Source organism: Lagenorhynchus albirostris, chromosome 2 (assembly GCF_949774975.1).
Source record: "Lagenorhynchus albirostris chromosome 2, mLagAlb1.1, whole genome shotgun sequence".
Taxonomy (NCBI): domain Eukaryota; kingdom Metazoa; phylum Chordata; class Mammalia; order Artiodactyla; family Delphinidae; genus Lagenorhynchus; species Lagenorhynchus albirostris.
The window spans coordinates 154,115,487-154,133,987 of record NC_083096.1 but is presented as its reverse complement, the minus strand read 5'-3'; the positions used below and the strand labels follow the sequence as shown (position 1 = coordinate 154,133,987).

Below are 18,501 nucleotides of genomic sequence, written 5' to 3'. Positions count from 1 at the left end.
ATTGGAAACAATGGATTAGCTGCAGGAACATCATGGCAGGCAACTACTCCTTTTAGCTTTGTTTAGCAGAGATTCAACTGCAGACATGTTGAATAAACAGCCAGATTAAGATGCCCAGGAAGCAGGAGAACCAGTACCTTGACCTGTTCAGTCAGTCTGGTAAAAGGAGTGGTTTGGAATTTATAGTGCCAATCATGACTTTTATTTTCTTATGGCTATCTCTCTTCAAAGGAAAAGGGATTAGAATCACATAAAGCTATGCTTATCAAATTAAGAAGTGCACGCAGGGCTTCCCTGGTGGCACAGTGGTCCACCTGCCAATGCGGACACGGGATACAGGTTCGATCCCTGGTCCAGGAAGATCCCACATGCCACGGAGCAACTAAGCCCATGCACCACAACTACTGAGCCTGCGCTCTAGAGCCCGTGAGCCACAACTACTGAGCCCGCGTGCCACAACTACTGAAGCCCGCGCGCCTAGAGCCCGTGCTCTGTAACAAAGAGAAGCCACCGCAATGAGAAGCCTGCATACTGCAACGAACAGTAGCCCCTGCTCGCCGCAACTAGAGAAAGCCCACGCATGGCAACAAAGAGCCAACGCAGCCAAAAATAAAATAAAATAAAATAAATAAATAAGAAAAAAGAAGTGCACACAGCAAGTTCCCTGGTGGCCTAGTGGTTAGGATTCTGGGCTTTCACTGAAGTGACCTGGGTTCAATTCCTGCTCAAGGAACTGAGATCCCACAAGCCTCACAGCACAGCCAAAAAAAAAGTGCATACATAATGTTTGTGATATATTCTTCCAGAGCATCAATTACTTGGTGGCAACAAGAATTTGAAACATTTGTACGTCTGAATAAATACAGACAGATAAGAACAGAGAATGCAAAATGAGCACATACTTGTAAGTTAAAATGAGAAACTTTGCAATGCGGAGTCTATGCTGTGGCTGCTTAGAAGTCCACCTGCAGGGGACTTCTCTGGTGGTCCAGAGGGAAAGAATCCACCTTCCAATGCAGGGGACAGAGGTTCACTCCTTGGTTAGGGAACTAACATCCCACATACCGCGGGCAAACTAAGCCCACGCACCACAACTACAGGGCCCATGCGCCCTGGAGCCTGTGCGCCACAACTAGAGAGAGAAAACCCGCAAGCCACTACTAGAGAGAAGCCCGAGCACTGCCAACGAAGAGACCGCGTGCTGCAACGAAAAGATCCCGCGTGCCACAACTAAGACCCGACGCAACCAAAAATAAATATAAAATTTAAAAAAAGAAAAAGCAAAACGTTAAAAAAAAAAGTCCACCTGCAAACACCGATGAAGCATGGATGTTAGGAAATTCAGAGATAACGTATCCAGTCTTATCATCTAAATTTTATGTTGAGAATACTGAGGCTCAGAGAGCTCCCCTGGCCATATAGTTGATGGTAGTGGAGGCAGGACTAAAGCCTAGATGCTCTGCCTATAACCCAAGCTGTTTCTGCTGCCTCTTATCAGTAGAAGTTTTATCGTCATTTGACTCTGGTCTGTTCGCTTGCTTGAAGTAATGAATTCCTACTGAGGTGGAATTAAATTCAAGAAGCTGAGGAGAATACAGCTACCATACTCTTGAGAACCTTGAAGGGGTTCAGCGTAAGTGTGACAGAAAGCTAGAAATATGCACACAGACAATGCCATGTGACTATAATGCTGAGACAGAAACAAAAGGGCTACTTTGAGAAAAAAACAAAGTTAATGATACAGTTTCTATTTTGTGGCCATCTTTACAGCCTCAAGATTGGCCCACTTTTGACGGTTTGAGTGATATTTTCTCTTAGGATAGCTATGATAGAGTATAACAGCTGAGATGCTCCATTATTTGGAGGTATATGTCTAAGTTAGGGAGAGGAGTATAGCATAATAGAACCAGAAAATCCAGGTTCAAATCTGGCTCTACAGCCCAGTTAGCCTTCATCTGTCAGGTTATTTAAGTATCTAATTTTCCTTTGCCTCAAGTTTGCCTCTGTAAAATGGGGATAATAACAGCATCTCTACTCCTCACTGGGTCATTCTGAGGATTAGAGTTAATACATGTAAAATGTTTGGAACTGTGCCAGGCAGATGGTAAGCAGTACACAAATGCTTGATATTACCTACATTTAATTGCTGGTGGTTAAAAAACATTTTCCTTGGCTCTTTGAGATAAGTTCCCTGACTAGGGTTCGAAAGGAGAGAAACAAAAAATACCAGAGCTGAAAGGAGCTTTAGACACTGAGACAGACAGACACTGTATGGCCCACAAAGCCTAAAATATTTACTATCTGGACTTCAATGAGTCTGCCGATCCCTGATCTAATCCAATCAGTTTCCCCTCCCTAACATATCCAAAGAGGAAATTAAAGCCCAGAGAGGAGGGGCTTCCCTGGTGGCGCAGCGGTTGAGAATCCGTCTGCCAACGCAGGGAACACGGGTTCGAGCCCTCGTCTGGGAAGATCCCACATGCCACGGAGCAACTAAGCCCATGCGCCACAACTACTGAGCCTGTGCTCTAGAGCCTGTGAGCCACAACTACTGATCCCATGTGCCACAACTACATAAGCCCATGCACCTACAGCCCGTGCTTCACAACGTGAGAAGCCACTACAATGAGAAGCCTGCACACTGCAACGAAGAGTAGCCCTCGCTCTCCACAACTTAGAGAAAGCCCGTGCGCAGCAACGAACACCCAACACAGCCAAAAAAAAAAAAAAAAAAAAAAAAAAAAGCCCAGAGAGGGGTAGTAACTTTCCAAAGTTATATATACAGTGAGTTAGTAGCAAAGCTGGGACTAAAACCCAGTTTTCCCAGTAAATAAAACTGCCTACCAGGCTAAATAAGTGGGCTAAATAAAAACCTTAAAGACTGACTATAAATTAGGAGAGAATACTGGCACCTGAAGAGTTAGGCAAATCACCTAATCCGAATCAACAGGTATTTATTGAATACTATAAGCCTAGGCATCAGTATTTTTTTAATGCTCTCTAGGTGATTCCAATGTGCAGCTGAAGGTAAAAACCATTGTTACAAGTATCGTACTAGGCAGAAAGACGTTAAAAACAAACAAACAAAAACAGAGAGAGAGAGAGCTAGGAAACTGGGTAGCTAACCAAAGGTATCCAGACCTAAGTAAGCCTGGACAATGCAGGATCCCATGCTTAATCTGCATCTACCTGCACAAATGTGTAGGAGAATCCAAGGGGAGAGCAACATGCACAGTGAAGGCAAGGAGGCCCAGGATGTATCTTCATTCACACTAGAGAATCAACAATACCTTTTATTCACATCTGTAAATTCCAACAGTTCAATGGATTATAAACTTCAGATGTCAACTCTTTCTAAAAGAATACTAAAACTAACTTGTACTCCTAAAAAGTGTATAAGAATATACAAATTAAAGAAGAAGAAGAACCTAGGGGCAGGACAGGAATAAAGATGCATATGTAGAGAATGGACTTGAGGACATGGGGAGGGGAAAGGGTAAGCTGGGACAAAGTGAGAGAGTGGCATGGACATATATACACTACCAAATGTAAAATAGATAGCTAGTGGGAAGCAGCCACATAGCACATGGATATCAGCTCGGTTCTTTGTGTCCACCTAGAGGGGTGGGATAGGGAGGGTGGGAGGGAGACGCAAGAGGGAGGAGATATGGGGATATATGTATATGTATAGCTGATTCACTTTGTTATACAGCAGAAACTAACACACCACTGTAAAGCAATTATACTCCAATAAAGATGTTAAAAAAATAAAAACCTTAATATGGCAAAAAAAATTCATAAAAGTCAAAAGACAAATGACCAACTGAAAAAATATTTCCAACTCATGAGACTGGACAAAGGGTTAAAACTCATAATACACAAAATGCTCTTACAAATTGATAAACACAAAAATGAAAAACATTATACAGAAGTAGGCATAATAGGTATTGAACAGGAAATTCAAAAAAGAAAAACACAAATGGCCAATGCACCCTTAAAGAGACAATTTACCTCAGAAATGAAATTTAAATAAAATCCATTTCTTGTCTACCAGACTGACAACAATGAAAAGATTGATAACACACAGAATTGCAAGGGTACAGGGAAATAGGCATACTACCGGTACAAACTTTTTTGAAAGCAGTCTGGCAATATGTATCAAAATGTAATGTGTGCAGCTCAAACAAAAAGAGAAGGGACCCAATTTAAACAAAACAAACAAAGGACCTGAATAGACATTTCTCCAAAGAAGATGCATAAACAGCCAACAAACACATGAAAAGATGCCCATTAGTCACTAGGGAAATGTAAATCCAAACCACAATGAGATACCACTTTCACACCCACTAGGATAGCTATAACTTTTTTTTTTTTTTAAGGTAAATAAGTGTTGGAGAAGATGTGGAGAAACTGGTGTCCTCATACATTGATGGTGGGAATGTAAAATGATGTAGCCATTGTGTAAACCAGTTTGGCAATTTCTCAAAAAGTTAAACACAGAATTACCATATGATGCAGCATCCACTCCTAGGTATATACCCAAAATAATTTAAAACACATACTCAAATACATTACACATATGTCCATAGCAGCACTATTCACAACAGCCTAAAGGTGCTAATGTCCATCAACAGATGGACAAACTGTGATCAATACATACAATGGAATATTATTCAAGCATGGAATGAAGCACCGATACACGCTACAACCAATGTAAGTGAAAGAAGACAGCCATAAAAGGTCACATATTGTATGATCCCATTTCTATGAAATATCCAGAACAGGTAAAATCTATAGAAACTAAAAGCAGACTCGTGGCTGTCAGGGGCTGGGGGGGAGGGGAAACTCAAAATAGTGGCTTAATGAGTACAGGGTTTTCTTTTGTGGTGATGGAAACGTTTTGGAACTAGATAGAGGCAGTAGTTGTTGTACAACACTGTGAATGTACTAAGTGCCAATGAATCGTTCTTTTCTAGTTTTTCTTTTGGCTACACCGCACAGCATTTGGGATCTTAGTTCCCCGACCAGGGATCGAACCTGTGCCCCCTGTCCAGGGAAGTCCCTGAATTCTTCATTTTAAAATGGTTAACGTTATGTGAATTTAACCTCAATAAGAAAAATAATATAAAGTAAGCATATACTCTTGGGACTTCCCTGGCAGTCCAGTAGTTAAGACTTTGCCTTCCAGTGCAGGGGGTGCGGGTTTGATCCCTGGTCAGGGAGCTAAGATCCCACATGCCTCAAGGCCAGAAAACCAAAACATAAAACAGAAGCTATATTGTAACAAATTCAATAAAGACTTTAAAAATGGTCCACATCAAACAAACAAAAAAATCTTTTAAAAAAAAGTATATACTCTAATAAAGCTCTTAGAAAACTGGAAGAATAAGAAAGTAACATGTACATCCTCTCATCCAGCAATCCCATTCCAGAAATTTACCCTGAAGAGAGAATCACACAAATGCAGAGATGTTTGTGCAAAGATGTTCATCTCAGCATCATTTATTAAAGCAAAAAGAAAAAACAAAAAAACCCAAAAAACTAAACCTACTAAATGTCCTTCAGCAGAAACCTGGTTAAGTAAATTATGATACACCTATAAAATGGAATACTACACAGAGATTAAAAACAATAATGTAGAAAGTCGGACAGCTTAAACTATCAAATTTCAAGACCTATTATAAAGCTACAGTAACTAAAGACAATGCAATACTGACAAAAGAACAGACACACAGATCAATGCAACATATGAGAGGCACCAGAAGTAGACCCACACAAATACAGTCAACTGGTCTTTGACAAAGGTGCAAAGGCAGTTCAACGGAGAAAGGACAGTCTTTCAAAATCAGAGCTGGTACAACTGGACATTCATACGTATCTTACACCTTTTACGAAAATTCACTCAAAACAGATCACAGGCCTAAATGTAAAATGAAAAGCTATAAAACTCATATATAGGGCTTCCCTGGTGGCGCAGTGGTTGAGGGTCCACCTGCTGATGCAGGGGACACGGGTTCGTGCCCCAGTCCGGGAAGATCCCACATGCCACGGAGCGGCTGGGCCTGTGAGCCATGGCCACTGAGCCTGCATGTCTGGAGCCTATGCTCCGCAACGGGAGAGGCCACAACAGTGAGAGGCCCGCGTACCGCAAAAAAAAAAAAAAAAAAGACACTGTGAAGAGAATGAAAAAATAAGATACAGATTAGAAGAAAATATTTGCAAATAACATGTCTATATAAAGGATTTGTATACAGAATATATGAAAAAAAACTCTTAAAATTCAACAATAAGACAGCCCCCCCCAAAAAAGATCTGACAGACACTTCACCAAAGATATACAGATAGTAAATAAGCATGTGAAAAGATGCTCAACACCATTAACCTTTAGGGGAATGCAAATTAACCACCATAGATACCAGTACACACCTATTAGAACTGCTAAAATTAAAAACAACAATACCAGGGCTTCCCCGGTGGCGCAGTGGTTGTGGGTCCGCCTGCTGATGCAGGGGACACGGGTTTGTGCCCTGGTCCGGGAAGATCCCACATGCCGCGGAGCGGCTGGGCCCGTGAGCCATGGCCGCTGAGCCTGCGCGTCCAGAGCCTGTGCTCCGCAACGGGAGAGGCCGCAACAGTGAGAGGCCCGCGTACCGCAAAAAACAAACAAACAAACAAAAAGAAACCAAATGCTGGAAAGAATACAAAGAAACAGAAATTCTCATTCACTGCTGGTAGGAATGCAAAATGGTACAGTCATTTTGGTAAATAGTTTAGTAGTTTCCTATAAAGTTAAACCAGTCCTGTAAAGTTAAACCACTAGCTATGTTTATAATAGCTTTCTTTACAACTACTAAAAACTTGACACTCAGATGGCCTTTCACAGGTCAATGAACATATTACGTACAATGGAATAATACTCGACAACAAAGAGAAATGGACTCATGCAACAACACTGAAGAATTTAAATGTATTTTGCTAAGTGAAAAAAGTCAGACCCCAAAAGCTGCATGTTGAGTGACTAAATGTATGTGACCTTCTGGAAAAGGCAAAACTATAGGGACAGAAAACAGATCAGTGGTTGCCAAAAACTGGTGTAGGTAGAGGAGTTGACTACGAAGAGGCCACATAAGGCAATTTTTAGAGTGATGGAAGTGTTCAGTATGGTACTGTGATGGTGCATATCTGACTCTCTCCATTTGTAAAAACCCACAGAACTGTGCACAACAATGAATGCACTCTACTGTATGCAAATTAAAAAAAATAATAGCCAGAATGTCTGAAGAACCAGGACAGAACGCAGACTGCAATAACTGAATCTAATTATATTACAAATGTATGATATAACCTCACTGGAGGGGGGGTGGGGAGGAGCTGACCTAAGTAACTTTGTAAAACAATGTTATGACTAGATACTATATGGCTAAAATGAACAAAAAGAACTGAACACAAACATCATACTGTAGTTGGTAAATTTGTTCTCACAGTATTAACTACTTAAACTACTTTACAGGTTGTACAAATAAAATATTTGTAGACAAGGAGAGCCAGTTTCCTTACTCTGAGAAAGAAGTCACAAATAAGCAAGAAGGGAAGATTAATATAAACCCTGTAGTGGAGCAGAGTCAGAGATATCAGTATAAATTCATGTTTATTTTAATATACATACAGATAGATACAGAAATATAGATATTTGTGTATACATGAATTAGTATATATACATATGTTTCCTAGCAACAAGCACATTTAGCACCCAGCTCTTGGTATCTAAATACCATTCACCAAAAAAAGGAGCCAGGGGGACTTCCCTGGTGGCACAGTGGTTAAGAATCTGCCTTCCAGGGCTTCCTTGGTGGCGCAGCGGTTAAGAATCCGCCTGCCAATGCAGGGGACACAGGTTCAAGCCCTGGTCCTGGAAGATCCCACATGCCGCGGAGCAACTAAGCCCGTGCGCCACAACTACTGAGCCTGCGCTCTGGAGCCCGCGATCCACAACTACTGAAGCCCGTGTGACACAACTACTGAAGCCTGTGTGCTTAGGGCCTGTGCTCCGTAACAAGAGAAGCCACCGCAACGAGAAGCCCGTGCATTGCAATGAAGAGTAGCGCCCGCTCGCCGCAACTAGAGAAAGCCCGCACGCAGCAACAAAGATCAAACACAGCCAAAAATAAATAAGTAAATTTAAAAAATAAAAATAAAAAGGAACCAGGGCTCCTTGGAGAAATGGATGATTCTAGGACTGGAGCAGGACAAATGTAAGTTGAAAGCATCTTGTAATGCCAGAAAGGAAGTGCTAAACAAACAAATATGGGGCATGCCAAAGGACACAAGAGTCAACATGAAAGAGCACCCAATAACCAAGTTGAAATAATTTGAACAATAAAATAAATAACTTAGTACTGGATTATAACCCAAGAAATAAAATAAATATCCCTACTGATGTAAGTAAATAGGAGAGAGAGGACAAATCTCTGCAAAAGAATTTCAATAAAAGTAGGAGGACTTCCCTGGTGGCGCAGTGCTTAAGAATCCACCTGCCAATGCAAGGGACACAGGTTTGATCCCTGGTCCGGGAAGATCCCACATGCCATGGAGCAACTAAGCCCATGCGCCACAACTACTGAGCCTGTGCTCTAGAGGACGTGAACCACAACTACTGAGCCCTCGTGCCGCAACTACTGAAGCCCGTGAGCCTAGTGTCTGTGCTCTGCAACAAGAGAAGCCACCGTAATGAGAAGCCTGCACACTGCAACGAAGAGGAGCCTCCACTCACCGCAACTAGAGAAAAGCCCGCGTGCAGCAATGAAGACCCAATGCAGGGACTTCCCTGGTGGCGCAGTGGTTAAGAATCTGCCTGCCAATGCAGGGGACACAGGTTCGAGCCCTGGTCCGGGAAGATCCCACATGCTGCGGAGCAACTAAGCCTGTGTGCCACAACTACTGAGCCTGCATTCTAGAGCCCGCAAGCCACAACTACTGAGCCCGCGTGCTACAACTACTGAAGCCCTCACACCTAGAGCCCATACTCTGCAACAAGAGAAGCCACCTCAATAAGAAGCCCACGCACCGCAACGAAGAGTAGCCCCCCGCTCGCCACAACTAAAGAAAGCCCGCGTGCAGCAATGAAGACCCAACACAGCCAAAAATAAAAAGATAATAAATAAATTTATTTTTAAAAAAAGACCCAACACAGCCAAATAAATAAATAAAGACCCCCAAACATACACATAATTTAAAATAAAACAGAAGTAGGAGGAATGAAGGAAATTACCACAATAATTATAGCAGGAAAGATTCATTGATAAATGTTAAAATTAGGAGGTGAAACTTTAAGGAAAAACAAGATATCTGCATTGCCTCAAGCAACTCCCCTAAAATATTAATTACTGTGGTGCTTTTAACATATGCCCACAAATTCTTTGATAGTCCTCCCTTCAGGATGTGGAGCTTAAATCCCCTCCCGTTCAATGTGGGATGGACTTAGCAACTCATTTCCAACAAAGAGAGTATAGAAAGGAAAAATAGGGATTTCCCCAGCGGTCCAGTGGTTAAGACTCCGAGCTTCCACTGCATGGGGCGCAGGTTCAATCCCTGGTCAGGGATTGAACTAAGATCCCACATGTCACACGATACAGCCAAAAATAAATAAATAAATTTTAAAAAATGAAAAGAAAAAGATTTAACTTTACAGTAGAGGAAGCTGGCAGACACAACCTAAACCAAATGATCAAGGTTAATGTCACTAGTTGATGTTAAATCATGCTGACATTATACCCTGATACGATGCAATGAGAAAGGTACTTCACCTCTGTGGTATGCCTTCTCAAAATTCATAATCATGTGAAACCATCAGACAAACCCAAACTGAGAGACAATCCACAAAACAGCTGACCAGTACACTTCAAAAAGTAGCAAAATCATGAAAGACAAGGAAAGACCAAGAAATCTGTCACAGATTGGAGACAAGCAGACATGAGGACTAAATGTAATATGGTATCCTACATTGGATCCTGAAACAGAAAAGGGACATCAGTAGAAAAACTGGTAAAATCCAAATGAAGTCTCCAGTTTAGTTAACAGTATTGTGCCTGTGTCAATCTCTTGGTGTTGATAAATGTGCCATGATGATATGTTAATTTTAGAAGAAGCTGGGTGAAGAATATACAAGAACTCTCTGTACTATCTTTGAAACTCTTGTGTAAATCTTATAATTACTTCAAAATTTAAAAACTAACAGTAATGTAGAACAGGGTTTCTCAACCTCAGTACAATATATTGATATTTTGGGCCAGATAATTCTCTGTTGGGAGGAGCTGTTTTATGCATAGTAGGATGTTCTGCAGCATTCCTGGCCTCTACCCACTAGACGCCAGGAACCCACCTTTCCATTTGTTACAACCAAAAACATCTCCAGAGATTGCCAAGTGTCCCCCTGCGGGAAGGGCCGGGCAAAATTACCCCAGATAGAGACCGAGATGAGGGTTCAAGAAAGTAATTTTTGGTAGGGGTGAGATAATAATAGGGCCTACCTAATAAGGTTGTGGTGAGGATATTAAATGAGATAATATATGGCAAACTTCTAGAACACTGCCTGACATATATTTTATTATTGTTATTATTTTCAGTGTTATTATTATTCATGGTACAGTGGTAAGAGCTTGAACTCTGGCTGACACAATGAGGAAGGAGCAGCGGTAAAGTTCCAGCTCAGAAGTAGGGCCCCAAAGGTAAGCAAAGAGACAAACAGGACGCTGGTCTGATTCAAACTTATCTAAAGAATCCAACAAACTATACAGGAAACCACAACCAGTTCAGTTAAGCCATACTAGAGTATATGCAGAGGACATAGGTGAATTCCTATATACCCAGATAACTTAACACCCCTCAAACATACATTCCTTCTTGAAGTGGAGCTGTTTCAACACCCTGCCCCAGGCACTGAAACATCAGGGCAGCACCTCATCCTCACAAATCTGAAACTACAAGTCCCATTTGTGCTCTCCTATGGTTTCCCATTTAGCCAGTAGTCACTTCTCTTTCCTTACATAACATGGGAGGTTTGACTCTAAAGTTCTTCCCACAGCTGCAAAGAAACTGAATATATATGTACAACCCACCCAAGCTTAATACTGTAGCCAAAGGAAAACCAAATTCACTCACAACGGATCTGAACACAGGGACCTAGAAATTAATATATATATTTTTAGATGAGTCAAAAATTTTGAGATTTCCTCTGGCCTACTCTCAAGCTCAGTCCTGTAAAACACTGCCTCTGTAAGTTGTGGAAGGTAGCCTCTGGATAGCCCTCGTTTCTCCTAGTTAACAGATTTTTCTAGTTTTCATTTTCATGTCCTAGTAAGCCACTGTGATCCACTATCCCATCTCTACTTTCATATCTCTCCCCCATGCAACCCAGATCTCCCTTGAGCACTAGCAAACAGTCCTTTGGTAAAAAAACACTGCTCCTAAATTATGTTCCAAAGCAGACAAAGAATGCAGAACTCCACATTTATTAGGTGACACATAGCTTGCTTACTAGTCAGACTGCCAAAAATAATTTGCTTCCCCTTTTGTAGGTTTAGGCAAACACAAGGGCACTGTGCTCCTATGTATGACTACTGCTTCTCCACAGGACTTGAAGAACTAAGGCATTAGAGATACTTCCTCTCTATAAACCCAAATAGAACACTCTGTTTATTTTCTCTTGGCATATAGTTGGTAGTCTGTATTTCCAGGCAGCTATTGTACATCTTTTGGCAAGTGCCTTCAAATTTCTCAGTACAATGTTTCATCCAGTCACTGAAGGCAATGCATTGTACCTTAAATTTACATGCCAAGAAAAAGACTCAGACTGAAAAGAAGACGTTCAGTATCATCTTCCTGCAATATATCAGACACTACACATGAGTTAGAAGACCCAGATCCAATTCCCAGGTGTGCAAGTGTCTTGCAGTGTGATCTCTAGTCTGCTCTTTAATCTTTCTGCACCTCAGTTTTTCCATCCTGGAAAACAGGGATTGTATTACCTGTCCCTCCTTGAATTCAGACTCTTACTGCTAGCTGAGAATATTTATGCTTCTACAACTTGTGAAACTGGGGTTTGGAAAACTCAGAAAATTAAGCACAAAATGTTTCTCACTTTTGTCAGACCTACCATGAAAAAATCCACAGTTGAGCCCAGCAGAAGTCCCTAAGCAAGTAATCCCTCAGAAAGTTAGTTCTGACTTCCCACTCAACAGACCACTGACACAAGAATGAGAAGTGAGGGGCCAGGCAGGACCTCAGGTGCTACATGGCTAAAAAAGCAAGTCATTGTCTATTATGTTCCCTGACAGTATTATCACCCTAGACACACTACCCCTTAACACTCCATTGTGGTTTTATCTCAAAGAAGCTACCTCAATACTTAGAGCACTTACTTCTTCAATGTTTACGAAAAACAAGCACTTTCCCTGGATGGGAAGTGCCCTGCTGGGATTGCCTTGGGATGACCCTACAGTTAAGGTAGGACAAAGGGATGACAAAAGAAGTATGGTATGAGGTGCAAGAGAATTTAAGATTTAAGGCAGTGTTTTATAATCCTTTCTGAGTCACTGATACAATTTTGAAATACAAAACTCTGGGCAGCATTCCAAAAGAGATTATTAAAATTCAAATACTGGTTTTTAGAAAGATCAATTTGGAAACTTGAAAAACCTTTCCAATTATCCACTTTCCATTAGGTCCCCCTTTAGTCTGCGTGGCTGTCACAACAAGGAAGTTTACTGCTCGGTCTAGGCTCTCCACAAGGCCTAGTTTCCCTCTGTTCCACTAAACACTGCCTTTGGTATCTTCGAATTATTGACATTAAATTATATCTCAGCTGCAGTAAGTTTCAGCCCCCTAGCAATGCATCACATGGCCAAAACTCAGCTCAACACTCAACTTGAGAGATATCACTATGAATTCACACTAAGATCCACGATATGAATCCTAAAATACATTTTATACCCTGATCAAAATGTAGCACACTCCTGTGAAGGATCAGTGTCATACAAGTTAAGAAATACTCTCTAATAATTGAATCCCACAGCTCCTGCCTCATTTAAAGGGATAACTTTGTGTATAGATAAGGCAGGCACTGAGCGTGGAAAGTAGAGACCTATGTCCAACTCCAGGTCTGCTACTTACTATAAGACCTTGTACCTGTTTCCTTAACTGTGAAGTGATAATAATGTCTACCTTACAAGGTTATTGTGAGGATAAAAAAGCATATGTAAGCATTTTATAAACAGTGCTATTCAAATTTAAGTTATTATTCTGCCTGTGGATTTAACTAAAGCTGAAAAAGTTCTTTTAAGAAGCTGGTTAGGGACTTCCCTGGTGGCGCAGGTTAAGACTGCCTGCCAATGCAGGGGACATGGGTTCAAGCCCTGGTCCGGGAAGATCCCACATGCCGCGGGGCAACTAAGCCCGAGCACCGCAACTACTGAAGCCCATACGCCTAGAGCCCGTGCTCCACAACAAAGAGTAGCCACCGCTCTCTGCAACTAGAGAAAGCCTGTGTGCAGCAACAAAGACCCAACACAGCCAAAAATAAATAAATTAATTAATTAAAAAAAACAAAGCTGGTTAACTCCAACATTAAGAATGTCATTTGTTCACATGCTTACAAAAATTTTCTGAGTCAACCTCAAGTCACTGAAAAGCATTATCTCCTTCCATTGGCTAAAAAGCAAGCAGAGTAGCACTACCTTACGAGGGGCATGGTAAGCAAGGGGAGAAATGAAGAACTGCGTATACCCACAGTGAATGGGGCAGAGATACTTTATTTCATTATTTGAACTGAAAAGTAAACATCAAAGGTCAAAGTTTTCCAACGGGTCTGAGAGGAATATATCCACGTTATGAATATTAAACACAATCTATTGCCAGTTCAGAAAGCTCAATTATCTTCAAAGTGTTTTTCACACATTAATTAATCCTCACAGCATCCCAAGGATGAAAGAAATTTAATTTTCATATTCTAGTTATTTATAACAACAGGAAGAATCTAAATGGATCGTGATGTGCCATTTTGATAAGACAGGTCAGCAAACGTTTCATCAAACGTTAAGGATCTACCATATCATCAGCACTATATAAGGCACAAAGTGTCTAACTGATGTGGCCTATTTCACATCGAGCAAGACCTCTAGCAAGCTCAACCTTATGGTACACAGCTATGCGTAAAGAAACATTTCTGAATAACGGATAACAGCAATTACAGAGCTATAACCAATCCTTATTGCCAGAAGCTGCTAATTTACTTAAAAACATTTGTAAAATTAAGATGTTTTATTGAGAACGCTTTCCTGACAAGGACTATGTGTGGTACATGAGGAAGAGGCAGAAACAGGGAGCAACAGTGTGCTGTGTTGTTTTAAATAGGATTGTCAGAGGCCTCAATAAGATGACATCTAAGTAAAGACCTGAACAAAGAGAGGAAGCAAGCCACATGCTTATGTAGGGGAAGACATTCCACCAGGCAGAGGGAACCTCTGAGTGTAAGAGTCCTAACACGGGATCATACCTGCTGCATTCTTCACACACCCACTAGACTTTCCCCATGGATGTCCTGCTGCAACCTCCACTGTGCCCCGCCAGATCTTCCTAACTTCCAGGCTCACCATACTCTCCCAGGCACACAAACCTGAAACACACTGTGTGCACTGCTCTCTTCTTTCCACAATCAGTGACCAACTCATACTGTAACATGATACTACCTTCAAAATGTTCCATCTTTCTCTTCCATTCATTCCCACTAACATACCAGCCCCAAATTACAAAACATTAAGACTGCAATGGACCTTAGATATTATCAGTGAAACGCCATCTTACCGAAGCCCGTATACCCAAGTCTCGGAAGTATCGAGCCAAAGATCTATAATTACTACATTCTTGGACTTTTTTTTGGTATGCCCCTCCCACCCACCCCCAAATTCAATTCATCAGCATACTGCTCACAAATGAATGCTTCTTACACACTGTCTTCATCATGTTACTCATCCCCCATTCCACAATTTCTACAATACCTGTTAAATAGTCTCCTTTCACTGTCCTACATGCACACTAAGTTCATTTCACCTTCTAAATCTTCATTCACAGTCCTTCCTTTGATACAATGCCTTTTCTTCTTTATCTATCTAAAACTCACCTATCCTTCAAGTCCCTTTTCACAGAGCTTTCCATGACTATATCAGCTTTCACTGATTTCTCTTCTCAGAAATTCTATGGTTCATCATAAGATCTAACACGGTAGTCTCCCTCCTCCCCACCTCCCATCCCCACCCCTTGCAAAGCATCATCAATAACTCAGTTCAAACACGTATTAACTTGCTTTGTTTCATGTTTATCTGGACTAAAACTCCTTGAAGACAGGATTGCAGTTTTGTCTCTCCAAAAGGGCCTTGCAGAAAATAGCACCTAATCATATTTTTAGCACTTACTGTGTGCCTGATATTGTATTAAGTGCTTTACATATTTAATCTCGTTTAACCATCACAATAATATCATGTTATTGATATTATTCTTCCTCTTTTACAGAAGAAACAAAGACATGAAGAGGTCAGGCTGAGGTTGCATATCTTAGAAAAGGCAAGGCTGGGATTTGAGCTAAATTCCGCCTCTCAGAGCCAGCACAAAGCAGAGGTTGTGAACAAAGGTTTGTTGAATTATCCTAATCATCTGATGTGTGTTGATGGCCGTGTCATCCCACATGAATTAATGAGGGTGGAAACCATGCCCAGAGTTTACGGGGTACAGTGGGGAGAAGGCCTGCCCCTTCCTGCTGAATACCCATCAGGCGCTAGGTTCAGCACCGGGCATTTCACCGAGCATCTCATTTACACTGTGAAAACTCTTAACTTGTAATTCCTCCATCGGAGATGTACCCCAAATGTCACCCATCCTCAATCGGAGCACAAATGTTCCCAGGTGTGATGTGTACACACTCCTTCTGGGCCTCCCTGCGGCTCAAGGAAGAGGGCAAAGCCTGCTGATTCCCATCAGCCGGTAAGTTAAAAATCTCAGCATCATAAAGCATTTGCCAAGTGCCTGGACTTTTTCAGGACAGGCCACCCTGCTCTTCTTTCTAACACTCATGTTCTCACTTATTAAGCACCAGAGCCCTGTGAAGTAGGCGGCATTTTCTCCACTTCTCAGATAAATAACGTCCCCCCAAACCGACGCTGTTTAGGTCACGTGGCCGATGGCAGATGAGGGAAGAGAATCCAGGTTTCCTGACTATCCACCCTGCTTCATTCCCTCAGCAGACACTCGTAGATGGTAAATGATTTATCCTGGTGTCGCTGGGAACTCTAAATAGCAAAAGCTCTGGAGTAATTTTCCTTCAAAAGGTATATAATGGACCCCTATAGGTCAACCTTATATGTTCAAATACCATCTCCACGTATTCCCTTAGTGACACAGAGATAGTCGTTTCACCTCCCTAGGTGAATTCCCTCATCGGTAAATGGAGATAATAACAGTACCTACACCAAACAGTAATATCCTGAGAAGTAAATGAAATGATGGCAGTGAAACAGCTGGCACGATGTCCGGCATATAGTGGGCGCCTAGGAATTATGGGTGCCCTTTCCCGGCCCCCTCCGCCCCATAAGCCTCGGGGTTCACCCACTACCATTAAGCCACAGGGTATCCACTCAGCCAGAGGCCCACGCACGGCCTCCGGTTTACCAGGCTGGGGACAGCCGCACTGTCATACCTCCATGGAGTCAGCGCTGACGATCTCGCCACCGAGCCGCTGGCCTAGCTGTAACGCCAGCGTGGATTTGCCGGTGCCCGTGGCCCCGAGAATTACTACAAGAGGCAGTGTCCGTTTTAGGCCCCGGAGCCCAGGGCCCGCAGACACAGCTCGTGCAGCCGCCACCGCCGCCATCTTAAAGAAGTCTACGCTTGCGCAGGAGCAGCTGTCCCCATGGCAACCGTCAGTGCGCCTGCGCGGACCTCGGGCTCTGAAGGGAGGGTGCGGAGGGAGGAAGGAGGTGAGGGACCCAGGTCCCCATGCTCAGAAGCTCCTGCTGTGACTGCCGTCAACTAGCTGCTGATGTGAGAACCTCAACTACCTCCTCTCTTAAATGGGGCATGGCAGTCGTATCTAAAACAGATCTATCCGTATTATTCTCTCTTTCACGGCACCCAGTTCTTTTTCTTCATAGAGCTAATTACAATATGAAACTATATATTGACCTCTTGTCCATTGTCTGACTTTCTCTCCAGACTGTTAGTTCTATAAAGGCAAGGAACAGATTCTGCCTAGGTCACTACTGTATCTCCAGTACAGTACCTGATACCGAACAGACACCCAATAATTGTCGGTAGAGGGGAGAATGGCTTGCATATCTAGTGCTACAGCCAGTGAGCTCAGAGGTGTGGTGTTCTCCAGGATCAGATCTACCCAGTTCTCAGGCAAGGGCGGCTGCTCTAATGTTTTCATCCAACAACTCAAACTGAGACACAATCATAAGGCAGAACAAGATTTTTCATCTATTTGGCGAAAGGATGCAAGAGATGGGGTGAGAACAGATAAAAAAACAAGCAATAAACAACCCACAACATACAAAGAGAAAAAATAAGGAAGGCAGAAAGGATAAAACAGTAGCAACCCAGATTAAAGTGGGGGTGGGAAAAACTAGGTCCAGAGAGGACCAAAATTCTGGGGACTACACAACCTTTAAGAAAGGGCTATGGGAGATTTCCCTGGCGGTCCAGTGCTTAAGACTCCGCGCTTCTACTGCAGGGGGCACGGGTTGGATCCCTGGTTGGGGAACTAAGATCCTGCATGTGGTGTGTGGCCAAAAAAAAAAAAGAAAAGAAAAAAAAGAACTTTGGAACCAGATGAACATGGGTTCAAATCCCCACTCTGCCACTTTCAGCTGAGTGACTTCACACAATTCGCTTAGCCTCAGTTTTCTCATCCTTAAGTACCTCTCAGGACTGCCATAAGGAGAAAATGAAGTAATGCCTGAAAGGTGCCTGCTACAACGCCCTGGCACATAATCACCACCATTTGTTAAACATTTTGTATTATAATAGTAACACCCCATCTGCCTTACTAAAGAGGTTAGAGCAGCAGCCTAAGGGCAGAGGAATTTTCAGTAATGTGTGAAAGTGCCTAAATACCTATTCTACTAACCCTTTGTTAGCCAGTTTAAGAGTCTTAATTGCTTTCTGCCTGAGATTACTACCTGGCTCTGCCTAGCTCACAGGTCATATCACCCTTGGGTCAGAGGAATCACCCCTGGACGGTTAGAGAATATGATAGGCCTGCCCTGAATGACTGCCAATAAATACATTTCTCAATCACTTGGATCACCCCTGGCATAATGGCCATTCTTGCAGACCCAGTCTAAACCTTGTAGTCACATGTATCCCAGGGTCCTTGTACCTCCTTTTCTCAATCCAGCCTGCTTTGATCAAAAGCCTTGTTCTCTCTAATTTGTGGTACCCGCCTGGGGCTGGTTT

The 18,501-nt window shown here is 42.3% G+C and overlaps 1 protein-coding gene across 2 annotated transcripts in view; it reads right to left on the bottom strand.

Annotated features, from left to right (window-relative positions):
* Nucleotides 1-16,915, bottom strand: part of TRIT1 (tRNA isopentenyltransferase 1) — a 43,692-nt gene extending 26,777 nt beyond the window's left edge. For both annotated transcript variants that reach the window (XM_060140451.1, XM_060140452.1), the window contains exon 1: nucleotides 16,742-16,915. In XM_060140451.1, coding sequence (XP_059996434.1) covers nucleotides 16,742-16,915 — 174 coding nt within the window. The remainder of the gene's footprint in view (nucleotides 1-16,741) is intronic.
* Between the last annotated feature and the right edge of the window lie 1,586 nt (nucleotides 16,916-18,501).